A 21,442-nucleotide genomic window follows, 5' to 3' on the forward strand; every position below is an offset into this window, starting at 1 on the left:
AAAGCCCATACCCATCTTGTTCATCTTGTCCTGGTAAACAGCATTCCCGAGTAGAGGAGACCCCCGCACTTTGTGCCGTGATTAGTGGTCTGAGGCTGTTTCTCTAGTGATGAGGGACACCCCAGACAGGGTCCTGCTTACAGCACCCATATGTTGTGTTTGAACTGGGCCCCTGCGGGGTTGTGAGCTCTGGGGGCTCAGGCACTGGGTGGCCTCTACCGCCTCTGTGGTTTCTGAACCTAGTCTTTCTGCCTGACGGGAAAATCATCACTGAACATCTGTTCTGGGGGTAAAATATCTGTAACATTCCACGAGGTTTCCTGGGGATGACAGATGGCTTAGAAAATGTGCAAGAAAGATATGAATATGGACCTCTACAGAGTTCTTCCTCTTTTCAAAATCTGAAGATGATAAACATTTTTGTCACTGGCAGTAAAATCTCAATGAGAAATGCTGGTTACCAGAACCCTCATGCTAAGCAGCTTCAGTTGCGTCTGACTCTGCGACCCTATGGACTGTAGCCCCGCCAGGCTCCTCTGTCCATGGGATTCCCCAGGCAAGAACACCGGAGTGGGTTGCCACGCCCTCCTCCAGGGGATCTTCCCGACCCAGGGTTCCAACGGGCATCTCTTATGTCTCCTGCATTGGCAGGCAGGTTCTTTATCACTAGCGCCACCTGGGAGGCCCACAGAAACCCTCAGCGTGTCTAAATAGAGATGTCTGGAGCTGGGAAGAGTGTTCTGGGCTGGAGTCTCGGACCTGGGAATCCAAGCCAGCACTAGTGTTCTGAGTCATTGTTTTTAGGAGTTTCTGGGCATCTAAGCACTGAAATGATTGAACGCTGGGATAGAGACTGCTAGTTCCCACAACCCAGCAGAACTGGTTTCCAGAATTAACACCCTCTGCCCCACAGGTCACTCCCCAGCTGATCCCTAAGATTCTGGGGCATGGAGCAGGTCTTTTTTGATGAGGGGCCAGAGGGGAGATTGGCTTGCTCAGTTGTATCCAGCTTTTTTGTGATCCCATGGATTGTAGCCCTCTAGGCTGCTCTGTCCATGGAATTTTTCAGGCAAGACTACTGGAGTGGGTTGCTATTTCTTCCTCCAGAGATCTTCCTGATCCAGGGATCGACCCTGTGTCTCCTGGATTGCAGGCAGATTCTTTACCTGCTGAGCCATTGGTGTCAAAGGGCCCTGGTGTGGCCAGGGAGGGTGGGTGTGGGGAGGAGGAGAGGCAGGGAACCTGGAACACGGACGCCTCAATTTTGCCAGGCCCAGTAGTGATCGAGGTGGCATCCTTGGGTGCTTTATGCTTGAGGGCAAGCACTCCTGGGGCAAGATGCGCTGGGCTCTCGGCAGGGAAATGCAGATTGAGGGCACATGGAAATCACACAGACCCCCAAATTACAGCAGCCAGAGAGTGACGGACGTGGTCCCCTCTCACTCCACATCTTCCTGCCTTAGGCAAATCGTTGCTGGAGACATCTGAACGTGAACCTGAGCCCGAGACCCGCTTGCCGGATGGTGTAAGCGTAGAGTCAGACTGTTTGGGGAGAGAAGTCTTTGCCAAGTTAGTTTTGATTTCAGAACTTTTATGGGGGTCACCCAAGTTCACAGCTTCAGAGTTCTAGTTAACCGAGGATACTGTGCTAAGACCTGCCAAACAGGGAAAAGGGAAGACAGCTTTACTCTTGGGGTTTGATCAGGGTCCTAGTGTTTTAGACGTATTGTCCTATTTGTCAAACTTGCATGAGAGAAACAAGGGGAGTTCTATGTTTTGTTTAACATAGCGGCATTGGGCTTAGAAGGAGCTCTTGAGACCAGCCTCCAGTGAACTGGTTTACAGAGCGACACCCCCCACCCCGCCCCGTGAACGTGAATTCTGTATCCCGATGAAGCAGGATGCCTGAGTGTGTCTGTGAGGGTGTTTCAGGATGAGATCGGCATTGGAAGTGGTGGACTCAGCAAAAGTGGATGCCCCCTGCCACCAACAACCTGGGTGGGCATCGTCCAGTCCGTGGACTGAGCAGAAGGAGGAGAGGCGGGCGTGTTGTCCTTGGCTGCCACCCTCCCTTCCTGCTGCGGAGAGCGGCATCTGTCTTCTGCCCTGGGACTGGGAGTTACGGCATCGGCTCCCTGGGTCTTTACAGCTGGCTTTCCCGGGTCTCTGGCTTACAGATCGTGGGACTTCTCAGCCCTCACAATCGTGTAAGCCAGTTTCCTTTCACGTATGTGTATATATCATGTGTTGGTTCTGTTTCCTCTGGGGAACCCCGATGGGCACACCTTCTGTCTGTGAAACTGTAACAGATCAGAACCCGGTGGGACCTCCCTGGGGCAGACCCCTCCCCCCTATCCTCTGCTGTAGCTCCTCCCTGAAGCACAGATCACGGTATTTCATGCTTATTTCCTGAGTTTGTCAGATGCTACCACCAAAGGGAAGAAATTAACTGCTTGATGGTACTGAGCACTGTAACCCCCAGATCTAATGGAGCCTAAGGATTGCTCAGGGTTACCCCTGTGACACTGCCATGTTACCTTCCCATCAGCCAGTCAGAAACGACACAGGAACTGATCACAAACCCTGCCATCCCTCCCACCCCCGTCTTTAAAAATGCTTTGCTGGACTCTTTCAGGGAGTTGATGGGTTTTGGGGGCAAGAGACACGCATTCTCCTCGCATGATTCTGGGGTTTGCAGTAAACCTTTCTCGGCTCCAAACTCTAACATTCAGGTTTATTTGGCCTCGCTGTGTGTCGGGCACACAGACTTGCGTGGGTAGCAAAACCAGCTGGAGAGCCCTCAGCTCGGCTAGGTGGCCACATTCTAATGTGACCGCCCATCTGTGTCTCTTAGCTGAGTTACAGGAGGACCAGGGATCAATTAGATTTGCTCCTAAATCTGTTTTTTTCCTTTGTACTCGATACTGTGATTACCTAATTTGATGACATCATGTAATCTGATGAAATAGAAAGGTAAAAATGCATTTTTAATGCCCAATTCTATTAAAGTAAGTTAAATCAACAGTCCCCTACATTTGGGCACCAGTGACTGGTTTCATGGAAGACAATATTGCCACTGGCCTGGGTGGGGTTATAGTTTTCATTTTGCCTGCCCAATGCTCACCTCCTGTTGTTCATCCCAGTTTCTAACAGGCTACAGTCTGTGGCCTGGGGGTTGGGGACACCTGAATTAAATGCTTTCTCGATATTCAATAGAGTGAGTCACTAAAAATGTCATGTAAACGTGGACAAGTCAAATATTAAAGAAAAAAAGTATGGTAAAAATCTGGAATTTCGGATCCAGGTTGTTTCAAAGTGTTTTGAGTTTTGGTTCTACTTTAAAGAGACTCAAATTGCAAATGATCAACAATGCATTAGGAACGTGGCTTACTCCAGAAAAAGCCAAAGAACTCCTAACAGGAGACATATTCTTAGAGAAAAGACGTTCCTCCTTCATTGAAGAAATAAAAATACATTCTTTTTGTTTTAGGTTAAATGAAAATAATAGTCTTTGATGAGTGGGACTTTTTAGATAACTGGGCTTCTACTGAGCACATCTTACAACGTGGATAGAGTGGTCCCTGACTCTTCCCCTCCCAAGTCGCCCCTCCCAGCTTACACGGCCCCCCCAATCTGCATGGCCCACCTAGTTCTTTTCCTCAAGAGTGCTGGGGCTTTCGGGAATCACCACACCCAGAACACGCCCCAAGGCCACTGGGCAGCCCAACCCACCTCAGGGCACAGGGAGGGAAGCCACAAGGGGCCCTGTGCACAAGCGTGCTGGCGTAATGTGAGCTCTTCTTTCCAAACTGCCACCTTCTTACCTGACTTCTTGCCTGTTCACTTACACAACTGGTGTTGTATTCCAGGCACACAGAAGAAGGAACGCAGACTTTAGAATGTTAATAGTATTGCCTTTTCTGTGGTTTTATTGCTTTTTTAAATTTCAACATTTCTTTCACTTTACAGAGGTGGGATTCTATCCAGAGGTCAGCAAACTTTTCCCATAAAGGGCTGCTGTGCTGTGCTTAATCACTCAGTCATGTCTGACTCTTTGCAACCCTATGAACTGTTGCCCACCAGGCTTCTCTGTCCAGGGGGATTCTCCAGGCAAGAATACTAGAGTGGGTTGCCATGCCCTCCTCCAGGGAATCTTCTCAACCCAGGGATTGAACCCAGGTCTCCCGCATTGCAGACGGATTCTTTACCACCTGAGCCACCAGGAAAGCCCATGAATACTGATGTGGGCAGCCTATCCCTTCTCCAAGGGATCTTCCAGGAATTGAACTGGGGTCTTCTACACTGCAGGTGGATTCTTTACCAGCTGAGCTATCAGGTAAACCCCATAAAGGGCTAGATAGAAATATTTTGAGGTTTGTGCATCAAAGAATCTTTGCAGCAGCCACTCACTCTGCTGCAGTGGCTGCAAAGTTGCCTTAGGCAATGTAGAAGTCAATGGGTATGGCTGTGTGTCAATAAAACTTTATTTAAAATCAGGCAGCATGCTGGATTTGGTTTATGGACTGAAACTTGTGTCAACAGCAAGAGTTCTTAACTGAGTGAGGGATTGGTAAAAGCCTGTGAAAGTATATGCAAATTTTGGGTATGCAGTTTTCTGGACAGAGGAACCATAGTTTCCCTTGGATGTCAAAGACATTTTGAACATTAACTTTAAGAAACATTGTTACAGAGAAGTGGCCTCTTCTGGGTCCCCATAGCATTTCATTTAAAAATTTTTTAATTTAAATATTAAAAAACTTTTTAATCTTTTATCTTGAAATAACTAGATTCATGGGAATTTACAAAGGTTATCCAAAGAGATTCTGGGTCCCCTTCACCTGGTGTTCCCCAATGGTTCCATCTCACACAATTATAGAAAGTATCAAAACCTGACATTGGTGCTCTGTGTGAATATAGACCCATGTCACTTTATCACACGTGTGGATTTATGTAACCACTACCGTAATTAACTACTGATCTGTTTTCCATCTCAGTAGTTTTTCCTTTCATGAGTGACCTTTGGAGACTGGCCTTTATCAGTCAGCCTAGCACCCTTGAGATCCATTCAAGTTGTGTGTGTCTTGTTGCTTTGTTCCTTTTTCTTGCTGAGGAGTGTTCCTTGGTATGAGGGACATTTTGATTATTTCCAGATTTTGTTTAACTAGAGACAAAAACTGCCATGAGCAATTGTGTATGGCATTTTGTGTGGATGTATGTTTTCCTTTCTCTGGGATAAATACCCAGGAGGGCAATTGCTGAGTGATATTGTAAGCACATGTTTAGTTTCTAAAGAAACCATCAAACTATTTCCCAGTTGATCATTAATTTTTTAAACCAGCATGAGCATGCCACAGATCAGCACATGGAAAAGTAAAAATGCAAGAATTTCAGAAAAAGTAAAATCTTTCTAGTCATTCTTGTGCACTGCAGTCCCATGCTCCCCCCAGATCATTAGTTAGATGCACATCCTATTATTTCTACATGCTGCTGCTAAGTCACTTCAGTCGTGTCTGACTGTGTGACACCATAGACAGCAGCACACCAGGCTCCCCCGTCCCTGGGATTCTCCAGGCAAGAACACTGGAGTGGGTTGCCATTTCCTTCTCCAATGCTTGAAAGTGAAAAGTGAAAGTGAAGTCGCTCAGTCATGTCCGACCCTCAGCGACCCCATGGACTGCAGCCTTCCAGGCTCCTCTGCCCACGGGATTTTCCAAGGCAAGAGTACTGGAGTGGGGTGCCATTGCCTTCTACATCCTTATTCTACATCCTTATTCCAAAACTCACCTTAGCCCTTCACCATGAAGGTCTTTATATGGAGTAGCTATATATCATTTTCACTCTTTTTCAACTGATGAGTTGATATACCATAGTTTATTTAAGCATTCCTCACATACAAGGACTTTGGTTATTTCCAATTTTTGCTCTCATCAAAAAATGATGCAATGAATACCTCCAAGATGAATCTGTATACACTTTAGTGTTTCTCAAAAATAGATACCTAGTGGTGAAATTGTTGGGTCCAGACGTGCACATTTCTAATATGAGCACAGACACTGCCAAGCTGCTTTTTAAAGACTAAACCAATCCACTCACGCATGCCAGCAATGCAGAAAGTTCTTTCATATCCTCATCCATACTTGATATTTTCAATTTTATTTTTATTAATTTTATTAGTTAATCTGAAGAGTGAAAATATTTCATTATTATTTCCGTAACAGTGAGGATATACACCTTTATATATATATAAAACCTAACCATTTTTTTTTATTTTTTAAATTTTAAAGTCTTTAATTCTTACATGCGTTAAACCTAACCATTTTTAAAAGCTATTTCTATAAATAACTTTGTATTCTTGAACCATTTTTTTCTATGTTCTGTCTAAAGGATTATCATTTCTTTATTGACTTTTAGTAGCTTTTTATTTATTTTGGATATTAGCCCTTTAATATTTTATATGTGGCAAATATTTCCCCGAATCTGTCACTCATCCATTAAATTTACTTTTGGGGTGTGTTAAACAGCTAGCCTCGTTTAATTTAGCCTTGTTTTGTGTAGTCACATCAATCAATCAGTCATCCACTTTATGTCTCTTGGATTATGCTTTTGCCTAATAAGTCCTCCTTATTTCAAATTGTGGAAATAAATTTTTTCTGCTAACTGTTGGAGTTGATGCTAGATGCTCCAGCCAGCACATTAAGTCTAGAACCTTGGGTAAGAGCACGCATATCAGTAAATCTTACCTGACTCATTATTATGTTTCATCCTCCTGGGCCTTGTATCTTTACAATTCATTCCTAAACTTGTAGCCAGATCTGCTGATTTAAATGATAAAATCTTGACATTCTTTTTATGTGTAAGCTATTTCTTTCCTAGACAGACTTTTTGTTTCTCCCTTGAGATATTCTAGAACCTACTCTGGAAATATCTGGTCCAGAGGAGTACTGGCATCCCCTCTTAAGGTACCTATGTAAGATGAGGTCGTCGGAAGTGTTCAAGCAAGTGAAGACTGCAGGACCTCATCCTAGAGGCAGCTTTTCATACAGCAGTACGACAGACTCCATTTGGTTACAGATCAAGGTTAATAGTGTCCAAACAGAAGTAAGGTTGACATGTATAGGCTTTGTGGGGAGAGCAGAAATCTCTGATTCTTGCCTTGTTATCGTCAAAGCAAACTAGAGCAGCTCTCTCTTCTTAATTTAGTGGAGTGTCTAGTTTCTTGACTTCAATGTAAATCATCTTTTCTTTGTTTGTTCCTGACCTGCAATAATAAAACAAAAAAGGAGAGAGGAGAAAGAGATTATGAGGAACTGAAAATCAAGATAAAGTGGATAATGGAAAAATAGAGCAACAAATGAGTATAAGCTTTGTCCAGGATCAGTCTTGCCAAGTGTTCCTTGTGGTGATGCTCAAAAAGAAAACGGACAGAGCATTGTGAGCAGCTAATGTGGATGGAGTCTTTCCTAAAATGCTCTCTTAGGAGTGGGACTGGCCCACATTCTTTATTCAAGGTGTTTCTCTCCTCTCTGTAATAGAGAACATAGTAAATATCTAAATTTGATTTTCTATCACTTAGATGAATGCAAAATATAGACACTGTTATCATCTGTTCTGCAAATAGGACTTGAGAAACCATTTTACCAAAGATTATTGCTTTTCAGTAAAAGTAAGGAGCAAATAAAAATTAATTCAGAAATTTTTTCAAATTGCAACTTTTCTCAGTCATCTTGTCTTTGTGAATATGAGGATCTTGCTGACATTGATGTAAAAATGCTGCTTTCTTCACTCTGCTGTTCCCAGCCACACCCTCTTGGCATGTTTGTGTTTATAATACTGAAATCCAGGTTGGGGCTGCTCCTGGGTCCCCCAACTCCTCATAGAATGCCCCCCACCTGGGGGGGCTTAGTCTTGCCTCAGTCTCTGGATCCATCTGAGCTACAGAGAGGCACAGAAGCTCGCCTGAATTCAGGTGGCTCTGGAGTCCTGTCAGACTCCAGATGCAGGGGCCCAAGCTCAACAACCAAGCTCCAAGGGCCTCCTTGTCAACAGTGGCAACAACAAAAATGATAGTTGCAGCAGCAACAGAAGCAACAGCAGCAACAACAGCAACAGAAGCAGCAACAACAGCAACAGCAGCAGCAGTAACAACAGGAACAACAGCAGCAACAACAGCAGTAACAACAACAGCAGCAACAAACGCATCAGCAATAGCAGCAACAGCAACAGCAGCAACAACAGCAGCAGCACCACCACCAACAGCAGCAACAGCAATAGCAGCAGCAGCAACAACAGCAGTAGCAGCAACAACAGCAGCAGCATCAAAAGCAACAGCAGCAACAGCAAAAACAGCAACAGCAGCAACAACAGCAGCAGCATCAACAGCAACAGCAGCAACAACAGCAGCAGCAACGTCAGCAGCAACAAAAACAGCAGCAGCAACAACAGCAACAGCAGCAACAACAGCAACAGTGACAACAACAGCAGGAGAAACAACAGCAACAGCACCAACATCAGCAGCAGTAACAGCAACAACAGCAGCAACAGCATCAACAGCAGTAACAACAGCAACAGTAACAGAAACAACAGCAAGAATAGCAATAGCAGCAACATCAACAGCAGCAGCAATAGCAGCAACAACAGCAGCAGTAGCAGAAACAGAAGCAACAACAGCAACTACAGCAACAGCAGTAACAACAGAAACAACAGCAACAACAGAAATAACAGCAACAGCAAGAGCAACAGCAGTAATAGTAACAACAGCAGCAGTAACAGCAGCAGAAACAGTAACAGCAACAACAGCAGCAGCAAAAACTATTGTTGCTGCAACAACAATAGCAGCAAAGCAGCAACAACAATCACAGGAGCAGCAGCAGCAGGAACAGCCAGGGTGCTGGTTACTGAAGGCAGCCCTGCACAGGGCACCTTGCACACTTCATCCCTCTCGTGAACTCAGCCCTCTGGGGTGAGGTGTGTCCATGAACCTTGGCCTTGGGCTGCCAGGATTAAAACCTTGGCTTTGTTGCTTACTGACTTTGGGCAAATCTCTCTTTTTTATTCTGTTGTCAAATGGGGTTAATAATACTACCTACTGCCTACGGTTGTTGCAAGGATTAAATGAGGTGATACAGGAGAAGGGCTTGCAAAGCACTAGATGAAAGCTCTCAGGACATGTAAGCTATTGCAGCTCAATTTTACAGGAAAGGAAACAGGCTGAAGGGGTGAAATAGGTGTATGTTAGTAAGTCAGAAGGCTCTCTGTACCTAGGATGGGCTCAGGGACTGAATAACTTGAGTGGTGGTGGGGTTCCTGTCCTCCCTGGTCTTGCCCATGCTCACTCAGTGCCTGGGACACTCTATCTGGGTCGGCTCTCCACACCTAGTGAGAAGCGTGCCTGACCCCAGGTGCCAACTACAGTTGCCCCCTCTCCTGGGTGCCTCTACCTCCGGCCAGCTGGCCCCTCCTCATCTTTCTCTGCATGGGAGCCCCCACCCAATTCGGCTTCAGTCTCCATCTTCTCACATGCTCCTCCTGTCACGCTCTGAACCCTACTCATCTCTCTTCTGTCTTTGAAAGGTGAACTGGGTTACACAATGGAGAGGATAGAAAAGTGCAAATCTTCATAGATGTATTTGCAGATGGCACAGTTAGCAAGAATATAAAATAACAATAGGAATAATATTGCAAAATATCTCTTTAGCCTACTTTGAACCAGTCTGATGAAAACGGAAAATTCTTTCAAGTACAGGCATATGGGTGTATCACTGAGCTTCACTTCCCTGTCTCAAAACCATTCAGCATATATTTAAAAATTTGATTTCCAATAAACCATCTGAGTACCTATTTTATTGTTTTGTAAAACAGCTGTGAAAACTTCTATGAATAGTCTTGGTGGTTATTGAACATTTACTAACAGCCAGCCAGGCACTTTACATGCGTTATCCGCCCACCAGGCTCCTCTGTCCATGTGATTTCCCAGGCAAGAATACTGAAGTGGGTTGCCATTTCCTTCTCCAAGGGATCTTCCCGCCTCAGGGATCAAACCCACATCTTCTGTGTTGCACGTGGATTTTTTTTACCTGCTGAGCCATCAGGGAAGTCCCATTTAATCATTACAAAAATTCAATGAATAGGAACTCTTGTCCCATTGACAGATGAAAAATTGAGCCCTAGTGGAGAGAAGATAACATGATAGGAAATATGAGGAACCATAGCCCAGCAGGACCCTATGAAGCCTTTCCAGAAGATAACATGATAGGAAATATGAGGACCCATAGCCCAGCAGGACCCTATGAAGCCTTTCCCACCCATGACCTCCACTTGCCTTTGTCTGTAGAAAAACTTTAATCAAAGAATAAATTTAATCAGAGAAGTGAGAAAATGCAGAAAAAAAGGAAAACAGCCAAGCAAGACAAAATAATACTTTAACCATTAAATAAAGTCAAGGGCTATAGATAATATTCTGAGCCATGTCCTTTGAGCTGTTTTGCAGATACTGAAACCCTACCAGAAGGAAGAAACTACCTATGCTGCCCATAAACTCTAGACCCCAGACTGGTTGGAACCAGAAGGTTGATGATGCTGACTCCCAAGTACCTCACCACCAACCAATCAGAAGAATATCCATGAGATGGTCACACACCCCATAACTCCCTTCCCTCACCTTGTTTTATAAACGTTTCCTTGAAAATCTTCAGGAAGGTTGGGTCTTTTAAGCACTAGCTGCCCTGGACTCTTTGCTTGGCACCTGCAAAAAAAGCTGTTCTTTTCTACTTTACCCCAAAACTCTGTCTCTGAGATTCAGTTGAATCAGTGCACAGAGGCTGGGTTCTGGCATCAGCCCTGGCCTGTTCCTCACCATCACATGTTGCTGCCTTGCTGATACTGGAACAGGCAAGGGAAAACCTAGGGGCGCCCTACATAGGGGTGCTGTAGAAGGAGCTCTGCATTTATTTCACAAATATTTGGAGAGCACCTGCTCTCTGTGTGCAGGGACTATGCTTAGCTCTAGGGACATGACCATAACCGATGTAGAATTTCTGTCCTCCAGGAGAGGCACTCACGTGCACGGTAAGATGCATTGGACAAGATCTGTGGGGGTTGGTTGATCAAGATCAAGGCTCTCAAACTTAAAGGTCCACACTCACCAGATGGAAAACAGAAGTGTTCTAGGCACCAAGCATAGGGAAGGCAGGCCTGTGGCTGGCTCCCCAGGCATGCCCTTCAAAGAGCGGAGCTGTCACCGCTCAGCTCCTCCAAACTGTCAACAGGAGGAAACTGCCTGCTCAGTGTTTCCCAATTCTCTGATTTAAAACAATGAAACAGATTCTGGAAATTCAGTTTATGTGGAATTTCCCACTTAAAAAAATTACGTGGGCCAGGCAAGGCTCTTGAGAGCCCGGTGTCCCATCAACTGCTAGGGTATGACCTCTGGCTGAATTCAAAGCCTCTTCCAAGTTCTAGGAAAAGCCTCAGACCACTGTGACTCTTCTGCTATGACCTTTGCCCAAGTACTGAATATGTGAAATGTGAAGGGTTTGTAGCATGGGTACAATTCAGCTCAGTTCATGGCATCAGTGGGCTGAAAATGGACTATGGATAAAACAAACAGTTATAGCTAAGCATGTCACAGAAACAGATTCATGGGGGAGTGTGTCACATATGTTTCTCTGTATGTAGATTTTAAAAAATTGTTTTATCTATTCATTTTTGATTGCACTGGGTCTTTGTTGCTGTGCTTGGGCTTTCTCCACTTGTGGCCAGCGATGGCAGCTCTCTAGCTGCAGTCCGTGGGGCTTCTCACTGAGGCGGCTTCTCTTGCTGTGGAGCACAGGCTCTAGGCCCATGGGCTTCAGTAGTTGCTCCATGCAGGCTTCGGTGGCCGCAGTCTCCTGGCTCTCGGGCGTGGGGGCTTCCGTAGCTGTGGTACACGGGCTCCGTAGTTGTGGCTCATTGGCCCTAGAGGGTGCATCTTCGGTAGTTGCGGCCCACAGGCTTAGTTGCTCTGTGGCAAGTGGAATCCTCCTGGACCAGGGATTGAACCTGTGTCCCTTGCATTGGCAGGCGGATTCTTATCCACTGTACCAACCAAAAGGGAAGTCTCTGTTTTTGATTTTTTAAGGTTACTTTTAAAATAGAATTGTATGTGTTCAGAAAGTGCAAAAAGTATGCACTGAAGAGTCTCCCTTCCACTTATATCACATAGCCATCTAATTCCATAGACGATCAATGTTACGCATGTGCTTCCAGAGATAAAGTCAATTGCATATATAATTTATATTTATATTTAATATATATTTAAGTTTCACATACCATGTATTTTGCTGTTTGTACCCAAATGATTATATACCTTTCTATGTTTTGCTTTTTTTCCCCATTAATAATACATCTGGGAAAATTTCCTTATCAGTGTATATATATCAAGGTGCCTCGTTCTTTTTAATAACCATGGAGAATTTTACTGAGTGACATACCATAATTTACCTAACTGGTCTCCCAGTCGATTGATGTTTATGTTGTACTCACTCTTTTGATACATAAAAATTGCTTTAATGAATAATCTTGTACAAACACCATTTTACACACATAAGTTTCTACAAGTATGGAATTGCTGTATACGAAAGTAAACACATATGCAATTTTGATACTATTGTCATACTGCCCATCAAAAAGATTTTAAGGACACTGCCGGTCTATCCACATCTTTTACCAACACAGTACAGTTGATCCTTAAACACACAAGTTTGAACTGCATGTGCCCACTTACATGTGGATTTTTTTCTATAAAAGAAGTTGTAAATTTTTTGGCAGTTCGTGACAATTTGAAAAACTCTCAGATGAAACATGTAGCCTAGAAATTTTGAAAAAACTAAGAAAAAGTTAAGTACATCATGGATGCATAAAGTATATGCAGGCATTAGTCTGGGCTTCCCTGGTGGCTCAGTAGTAAAGAATCCATCTACAGGGCAGGAGGCGCTGGTTCGATCCCTAGGTCAGGAAGATGCCCTGGAGGAGGGCATGGCAACCCACTCCAGTATTCCTGCCTGGAGAATCCCATGGACAGAGGAGCCTGGAGAAATACAGTGTTGCAAGGAGTCACACATGACTGAGGCAACTGAGCATGCATGCACGCACAGACTTTAATCTATCCCTACATAGGCATAAGGTGAGTGATATTTAATACAAAATTAATTAATAATGTATTCATTTTCTTATTGTTTTATAATTTTGCTTTCAAAGAATTACATTATCTTACATTATGCCTCTCTTGATCATACTGGAGAACCTGCCTATCATCACAGGTAAGTGGTTTTTTTTTTTAAATGTAACAAATGTTTCCAATACTGTATTATGAAATATGACTGTAATACCGTATGGCACGAATGTTTCATATTAATGCATCCATTCGTGTATAGGCTAGGCTGCTGTGAGCAGCGGAGGGCAATAGCATCAGTCGATTACAGTAGGCAGCCATAAAGCAACCACATAGATACCGCTTCGGTATCAGTGCGTGAATCACTGCATGGCGGCCCAGATTCAGTCACTAAGTCATGTCTAACTCACAACCCTGCCAGGCTCCTCTGTCATAGGAATTCCCTGGCAAGAATACTGGAGTGAGTTGCCATTTCCTCCTCCAGGGGATCTTCCCGACCCAGGGATCACAGCTGTGTCTCCTGCATTGGCAGGTGGATTTTTTTTTTTTCTTTTTTACCACTGAGCCACCTGGGAAGCCCGTGAATCATTATATCTATAAATAAATATGGGTTTCTTTTTTACATTATCTTTTCATTTTTGTGGAGAAGGCAATGGCACCCCACTCCAGTACGCTTGCCTGGAAAATCCCATGGACGGAGGAGCCTGGTAGGCTGCAGTCCATGGGGTCGCCAAGAGTCGGACACGACTGAGTGACTTCACTTTCCCTTTTCACTTTCATACATTGGAGAAGGAAATGGCAGCCCACTCCAGTGTTCTTGCTTGGAGAATCCCAGGGATGGGGGAGCCTGGTGGGCTGCCGTCTATGGGGTCGCACAGAGTCAGACACGACTGAAGTGACTTAGCAGCAGTTTCATTTTTGATGTCACTTGTTATTAATACACATAAAATCTAGTGTTTTCTTTTTAATTTTATTTAGTTAGTTTTGGCTGTGCTGGGTCTTCCTTGCTGCGAGGGCTTTTCTCTAGCTTTGGAGCGCAGGGACTGCTCTCCTTTGTGGTGCGCGGGCTTCTCATTGCGGTGACTTCTCTCGTTGGGGAGCATGGGCTCTAGGGCGTGCAGGCTTCAGGATCTGTGGCACGTGGGCTCAGAAGTCGTGGTCCCCAGGCTCTAGAGCACAGGCTCAATAGTTGTGGTGCATGGGCTTGGTGGCCTGTGGCCTGTGGCATCTTCCCGGATCAGGGATTGAACCCACGTCTCCTGCATCGGCAGGCCACTTCTTTACCACTGAGCCATCAGGGAAGTCCTACAGTGTTTCGTATCATATAGGAAAGTGTTCATGTAGGTGCTGATAGATGATTTGGCTTATAAACAGATGATGTAAATTTATAAATTTACAGAATCGATAAACAAGGTGGGTGCTAAGCTGCTTCAGTCGTGTCTGAGTCTGTGCGACCCTATAGACTGCAGCCTGTCAGGCTCCTCTGTCCATGGGATTCTCCAGGCAAGCATATTGGAGCGGGCTGCCATGCCCTCCTCCAGGGGATCTCCCAGACCCGGGGATCGGACCTGCATCTCTCACGTCTCCTGCATTGGCAGGCATGTTCTTTACCACTAATGCCACCCGAGAAGCCTGAAAACACGGCATAGCACTGTAAATGTATTTTATTTTCCTTATGATTTTCTTAATAACATTTTCTTTTCTATAGATTCCTGTAGGAACACAGTATATGATACATACAACATACGAGATATGTCTGAACTGCCCTATGTGATTCATAAGCTTCTGATTATTAGTGGTTGGGGCTTCCCTCATAGCTCAGTCGGTAAAGAATCTGCCTGCAGTGCAGGAAACCTGGGTTCGATTCCTGGGTCGGGAAGATCCTCTGGAGAAGGAAATGGCAACCCACTCCAGTATTCTTGCCTGGAAAATCTCATGGACAGAGGAGCCTGGTGGACGGCAGTCCATGGGGTCGCAAAGAGTTGGGCACGACTGGGTGACTAACACTTACGTACTTATTAGCAGTTAAGTTTTGGGGGAATCGAAAGTAAGTGGATTTTGATTGCATAGGAGGTTGACACCCTTCACTCCTGTGCCGTTCAAGGGTCCACTGGATGTTTTCAAGCAATTGGATCTTTGACAATCCCAGGGAATTATAATGCAGGGTAACTTTGCAATTCTCTTACTATGAAGGAGATTGGGCATATTAATATATTTTAGAGCTGTTTTTTTTCTTCTTTTCACTAAATTATGTATTTAAGTCCTTTGTCCATTTTCTCCTACTGAGTGATTTTTCGTATGAATTTGTTAGTACTCTTTATACATGAGGAAAATTAGCCCTTTTTGGAGGAGTAAACATTTTCTCTAAGTTTGCTTATCTTTTTTTAGCTTATGGAAGTTTTTCAACACAGTTTTGAATTTTTTTGAAGGTGAACTTTTTTTCCTAATGGGTCCTGGATATTTTTGGTCAGATTTTAAAAGTCTTCCTCACTATGAAAGGGTAAAGGTCTTCTCTTATAATATCTTCATTCTCTTTTACTGTTTCTTTGTTGGTACATTTTGATCTTTGATTTCATTTGAATTGATCTCCGTGTACAGTGTGAGGGATAGATTCAACCTCATCTTTGTTTCCAGCCAGCTACAGAGTTTTCCCCAAACATGTATGGAATAGTTCATGAAGAAATCTCAACTCCCTACCTCTTCATGTTCTCAACTTCCTCAATGGTCTCAGGCAAAGTCCTCCCTTTGGTTTCTGGGAGCAACAGCACCAGTCCTCCAGCAATCAGGCCAACCACAGCTGAAAGCCAAACAGGCAAAGATCACATTCAGGGTTGATGCATGCCCTTTCTGTAATTAGAGCTCCCCTTGTTTCTTAAAAAAAATTTTTTGATGACTTCCTATACTTACAGATTCCTTTGCCATCTCAGACTGCCCTGTTCCCCATCATAAATATTTCGCCGGTTCCAAACTCCGCTGAATTACAATTCCTTATAGGGAAATGAAATACTTCGCATTTTGAGTCAAAGTTATTCTAGGCTAGAGGACATTGCCATGATATTAAGATAGTTTAGAGTTAGAAAATAACTCTGAAAAAAAAAACAATGCTAAGAAAAGAAAGAATATAGCCCTGCCAACATAAAGCACTTAGTAATGAAAATGAGTTAGAAACTTGGATTGTTACTAGCAAATAAAAGTAATGAATCACATATTACTTCATAACAGCATTAAATGGTATAGCCAGGCTTTTTATTTTATTTATTGTTGCTTTTTATTTTTTTATTTTACTGAAGTATAGTTGATCTACAACGTTGTGTTAATTTCAGGCATACAGCAAAGTGATTCATATAGATATATATTCTTTTTAATATATATAGCTTTTTTAATGTATACATTTATATATAGTCTTTTTATGTATATATATAGTATCTTTATGTATATATGCATGTATGTTTTTACGTATATCTATATATAGACTTTAAATGTATATAGATGTATATATGTGTGTATATACATAAAAATACCATATATATACATATATATACTTAAATATACATAAAAGAATATATATACACACACAAATACATATATATACACAGAATATATATATACACATGCGTACACACACACACACACGTGCTATGCTGTGCTTAGTCAGTCAGTTGTGTCCAACTCTTTGTGATCCCATGGACTATAGCCCACCAGGCTCTTCTGGCCACCGGATTCTCCAGGCAAGAATCCTGGAGTGGGTGGCCATGCCCTCCTCCAGGGGCTCTTCCAAAACCAGGGTTGAACCCAGGTCTCCCACATTGCAGGCAGATTCTTTACGATCTGAGCCCCCAGGGAAGCCCATGAATACTGGTGTGGGCAGCCTATCCCTCCTCCAGGGGTTCTTCCTGACCCAGCAATCGAACCAGGGTACATCTTTATATATTTTCTATCATAGAATGCAAGAAGTAGGATGTGGGTTTTTCACTATTTGGGGGTTTCAAAAAAATGCCTGCTGGACTCCATTTTCTGCAGCCTTAAAACTGAAATAGAAATACAGGCCTCCAGTGCACCGGTTCAGGGCACTGTCTGTAGCTCTGGGCACCAGGGAGCTGACACCCCGGGTGCTGACTCCCCGAGCACTGGTCTTAGAGCCCCGAGAAGTTGCATGATCTCCCAATACTCCAGGCACCTTTGCAGAGCGTGGAATGGTGTCTCCACCTCAAATGCTTGTTATGAGGCTGAAATGAGTTCATATTTGTTAGGTGCTTAGAAAAGTGCCTGGCCCATGGCATGAACTTTTCCAATGTCTTTGTGTGTTGGTTTTCAAGCTTCTAGATGACCATTTCCGGTTATTACTAGAGCACAATTTGCACACCATTATTGTGTGAAAAGAGAAAGAAAAAGTGTAAAGCTGCTCACTTTGCTTCCTGCTAGCTATTAAAAGCTGGGGAGAGAAGGAAACTACCAGCAATATAAAATTGGGAATTGTCTCCTTCCCAGGTGGTTCTAGCAGTAAAGAACATGCCTGCCAATGCAGGAGACACAAGAGACATGGGTTCGATCCCTGGGTCAGGAAGATGCCCTGGAGAAAGGGATGGCTACCCACTCCAGTAGTCTCACCTGGAGAATCCCCTGGACAGAGCAGCCTGGCGGGCTATATATAGTTCATGGGGTCACAACGAGTTGGACACGACTGAGCCACTAACACTTTGCTTACTTCAAATTTGAAATGCAGTTAAAATCCTTTATCTTTTTGATTGACAGGCAGGGCCCAAAGGAGGGTCTAGGTCTGGGGAGTTCCTCTGGGTCTGGACTTTGCATATGTTTGTTGTTGTTAAGTGGTACTAACAGAAACAAAATAGATAATAAGGAGTATCTATTTTCTACCCAGAAATATCCCACAGATCCGTGGACCACTCATTGCCAACCTAGGGGAGTGGCCGAGGTTGGAGTGTAAGGAAGAGACCAGAACATGCTCCCCAAATGGAAAGGGGGTCCTGGGGTCAGGCCCCTCAGCCAGTGCTGGGGGAGGAAGGAGTCTGGGCCCAGGGCTCCCAGCCACTCTGCCTACCTCGGGATAGAGAGCTCATGTTCTATCAACTTGGCCATCTTATTGTTATTAAGTTGGAACATGGAAACATTCGTCAGGTCTCTTTCGAGGGTGAGTTCTCTCAATGCTTTGGAGTTTTTGCTGATAAATCTACAACAGTGGAAGCTTCTGCCCTCACAAGTCCCTCGAGCAGAAGGAATGAGCAGAGACACATGGGTGTGACAACATGCAGGATTGGGGGAAAGCCATTTGCTGTCCCCCTGCTGTCGTCTGAGACAGTCTACCCTTCCTCCCCCAGACTGTCTTGTATGCCTGTGGGGAAAGAGTTCCATTTCTGTCAAATTAAAACAAAGACTCATAAGGAGTCTTAAAGAAGACAGGAGTGGGTGCATGGAGACCCGGGGGGCTGACACACTGAGAGGGTGAAATTACGTGTGTGGGTCTGGAGCCGTGTCTGCCGGGATGCCCAGGAGGGCACCTGTCCCTCTGTCTGCCGCTGGGGGAAAAGGCAGTGGATACTGGGTGAATGGAACCTCCCAGGATCCCAGCCCTTCTCAGTCTGCAGACTTAGGGTTCCGGACGTGGTGATGATTAGGTTAATCGCTCCCATTCTCTCCTGCAGCTGGTCTGGGAAGGGTGGACTCAGCACCCATACCTCCTTCAGGGTCGGCCGGCAGGACTGCCCTAGCTCCTTCAATCTAATCGCTGAGGAACCTGAGGACGGGGCACCAGCACCCCCACAGGCGTTCCTGTCATGCTAACGCGTTTTCTTTCTTAAAAAATGCATTTATTTGGCTGCACTGGGCCTTCATTGCAGCATGCAGGATCTTACAGTTGCAACGTGTGGGATCTAGTTCCCTGATCGGGGATCAAAGCTGGGGCCCCTGGAGTCGAGCGCGGAGTCTTAGCCACTGGGCCGCCAGGGAATTCTGCTTTTCCCAGTCTTGGTCTTTATTCCCCGGGTGTTGAAATTGCCCTCCACAAAATTTTAACTGCTTCTTTTGAAGTGAGGAAGTAAAAAGAGTTTAGATTTTCCAATGTCTGGGCCTAGAGGAGATAGAAAGATTGAGTTCCTGGACAAGGAGGCAGATATCAGTGAGGGGAGAGGGTCTTTTTCAAGGAAACCCCCACCTCACTCGCCCTGGACTTGGCGTCTCTACGGGCGTGAGTCCTCGTGGGTTCCCAGGCTTGAGTGTTAGCGGCTGTAATGCTGTTAGTAACACTAGGGGTTGCCACACTGACAGTAGTACCAATGACTAGTCACATTTAGTAGTTACTTGCAAGAAGAGCACTAGTTTGGAGGTAGAAACATGGAGACCCCTAAAAGACAGGTTTTCCTTCGGACATCTCCGAGGGTTTCTTACCGAAAACCACCAGGGGGAGCTCGTGCCAGATGTCGGTGAGCCTGTAGACCAGGAAGGGGGTGAGGATGCCCCCGACGTCACACATGGAGGAGCAGACGAGGACCCCGAGGTTCCTGAAACGCGGGACACCGTGTTTCCTTCTGCTTATCACAGGGCCGTAGTTATCTCCCACCCCCAGCCTTAAATACCTCCCCCAGTCATTAAACAAGGTGCAAGCTGAAAGTCTTCAGGGAAATGATACATAATTCCATTCGTGTTCTGCTGAACTTGTTTTACATTAACTTTCTCGAAGATGTCTCACCGGGGGCGGGGGCAGTTTTGGATTTGTACTTTCATCACCGTCTGCCCTCGCTCTGCTCTGCCACCCTGCGTGGGCTGTTCTCCCGCCTGTGGCCATCCGTCATCCCTCGCCATGCAATGGCTGCCGTTCTCCCCACGTGGTTCCTCTGTTTTACCCCAGCCCGGGAGTGTGAGGTGTGACCTGCCTACTGCCTTGACATGCTCCCATCCTCTGGAAAAGGCAGGTGCCTTCCCTAGAGACACCAAGTGCAGGAGGTCAGAAAGAGAAAGACAAATACCGTATGACGTCACCTATATGTGGAATCTAAAATGTGATACAAATGAGCTTATCTGCAAAACAGAAGCAGACTCACAGACACAGATGCCAGACTTGCGGGTGCCAAGGAGCAAGGGAAGGCGTGAGAGCGCTGGACTGGGGCTTTGGGGTTAGCAGAGACGAAACTATTCTATACAGGATGGATCAACCACAAGGTCCTACTGTATAGCACAGGGAACTGGACTCAACATCCTGTGATAAATTGTAGTGGAGAAGACTACGTAAAAGAATGTATATATGCATGTATAACCGAATCATTTTGCTGTACTGTAGAAACTGACACACCGCTGTAAATCAACTGTACCTCAATAAAATAAATTTCTTAAAAAAGGTGAGTTGTCCTCTGTTGGCACCTGCGGTCATTCTCACCAGTAAACAGATGTCCCAGCTGCCCTCCTCGCGCTGAGGGGGACGCACGCACCTGATGAACGTGGGGTACAGTTCTGCGTTGACCAGGCAGACCATCTCATAGGCCATTGTGATCCCCATCCGACCCAGGCAAGCAGCCGTAACTCTCAGCCAGTGTAGATCTGAGGGGAAAACACATGGCTGACGCGTGCTGCGCAGGCTCCAGGGTCGCCCAGCGGGGCTCGGGGGCAGAGGGCAGGGGCAAAGAGACGGTGCATCCGCTAGAACGGGACAAGAGTGCGCCATCGGTGCTTCTGCAGACTCAGGGCGGCTCTGCAAAATCTGCGGCGTCTGCTCGTGTTAGCCTCGCGGTTCTAACACACTCCTCACTTTAGACCTCAGTTGTTAATGACACCCGAATGACACTCGCTTCCAAAGTTCCACCAACTTTCGTCTATAGAGGGGACCCAGAAGAAAGAGCCTGCTCTCTGTGCTGGCCCAGCTGGATGGCCTGCGGCGTGGGTCCTCCTAGCCTCTCTTGTATTACGTCAGAGAACCGACTCTTTGCAACCCCATGGACTGTAGCCTATCAGGCTCCTCCGTCCATAGGATTTTCCAGGCAAGAGGACTGGAGTGGGTTGCTACGTCCTTCTCCAGGGGAACTTCCCAACCCAGGGATCGAACCCAGGTCTCCTGCATCACAGGCAGATGCTTTACCATCTGAGCCACCAGGGAAGCCCAACTCAGAGAACCAGTGGCTGTGATTATATCGCATCAGGCCATCAGGGGGCGCCGTGGCTCTTATAGGCAGAGTTGCCATATGCGTTCACTCAGGAAAGTCCCAGATATTTCATTCATTCTTTCCAAATAGATTTCCATGCTGAAAAACATGGTCTTCCTATCAAAGGGCTATGCTTACCGCTTCCTCC

General features: G+C 45.3%; 1 protein-coding gene across 2 annotated transcripts in view; it reads right to left on the bottom strand.

Moving 5' to 3' along the window:
• LOC102184151 (solute carrier family 22 member 2) overlaps window positions 5,850-21,442 on the bottom strand; it is a 32,639-nt gene continuing 17,046 nt past the window's right edge. For both annotated transcript variants that reach the window (XM_018053437.1, XM_005684952.3), the window contains 4 exons: window positions 20,587-20,695; window positions 19,550-19,662; window positions 15,845-15,944; window positions 5,850-7,258 (listed from right to left, as the gene is read on the bottom strand). In XM_018053437.1, coding sequence (XP_017908926.1) covers window positions 7,192-7,258; window positions 15,845-15,944; window positions 19,550-19,662; window positions 20,587-20,695 — 389 coding nt within the window. In that variant the 3' untranslated portion in view covers window positions 5,850-7,191. The remainder of the gene's footprint in view (window positions 7,259-15,844; window positions 15,945-19,549; window positions 19,663-20,586; window positions 20,696-21,442) is intronic.

This window comes from Capra hircus, chromosome 9, assembly GCF_001704415.2.
Source record: "Capra hircus breed San Clemente chromosome 9, ASM170441v1, whole genome shotgun sequence".
In the NCBI taxonomy this organism is placed as follows: Eukaryota; Metazoa; Chordata; class Mammalia; order Artiodactyla; family Bovidae; genus Capra; species Capra hircus.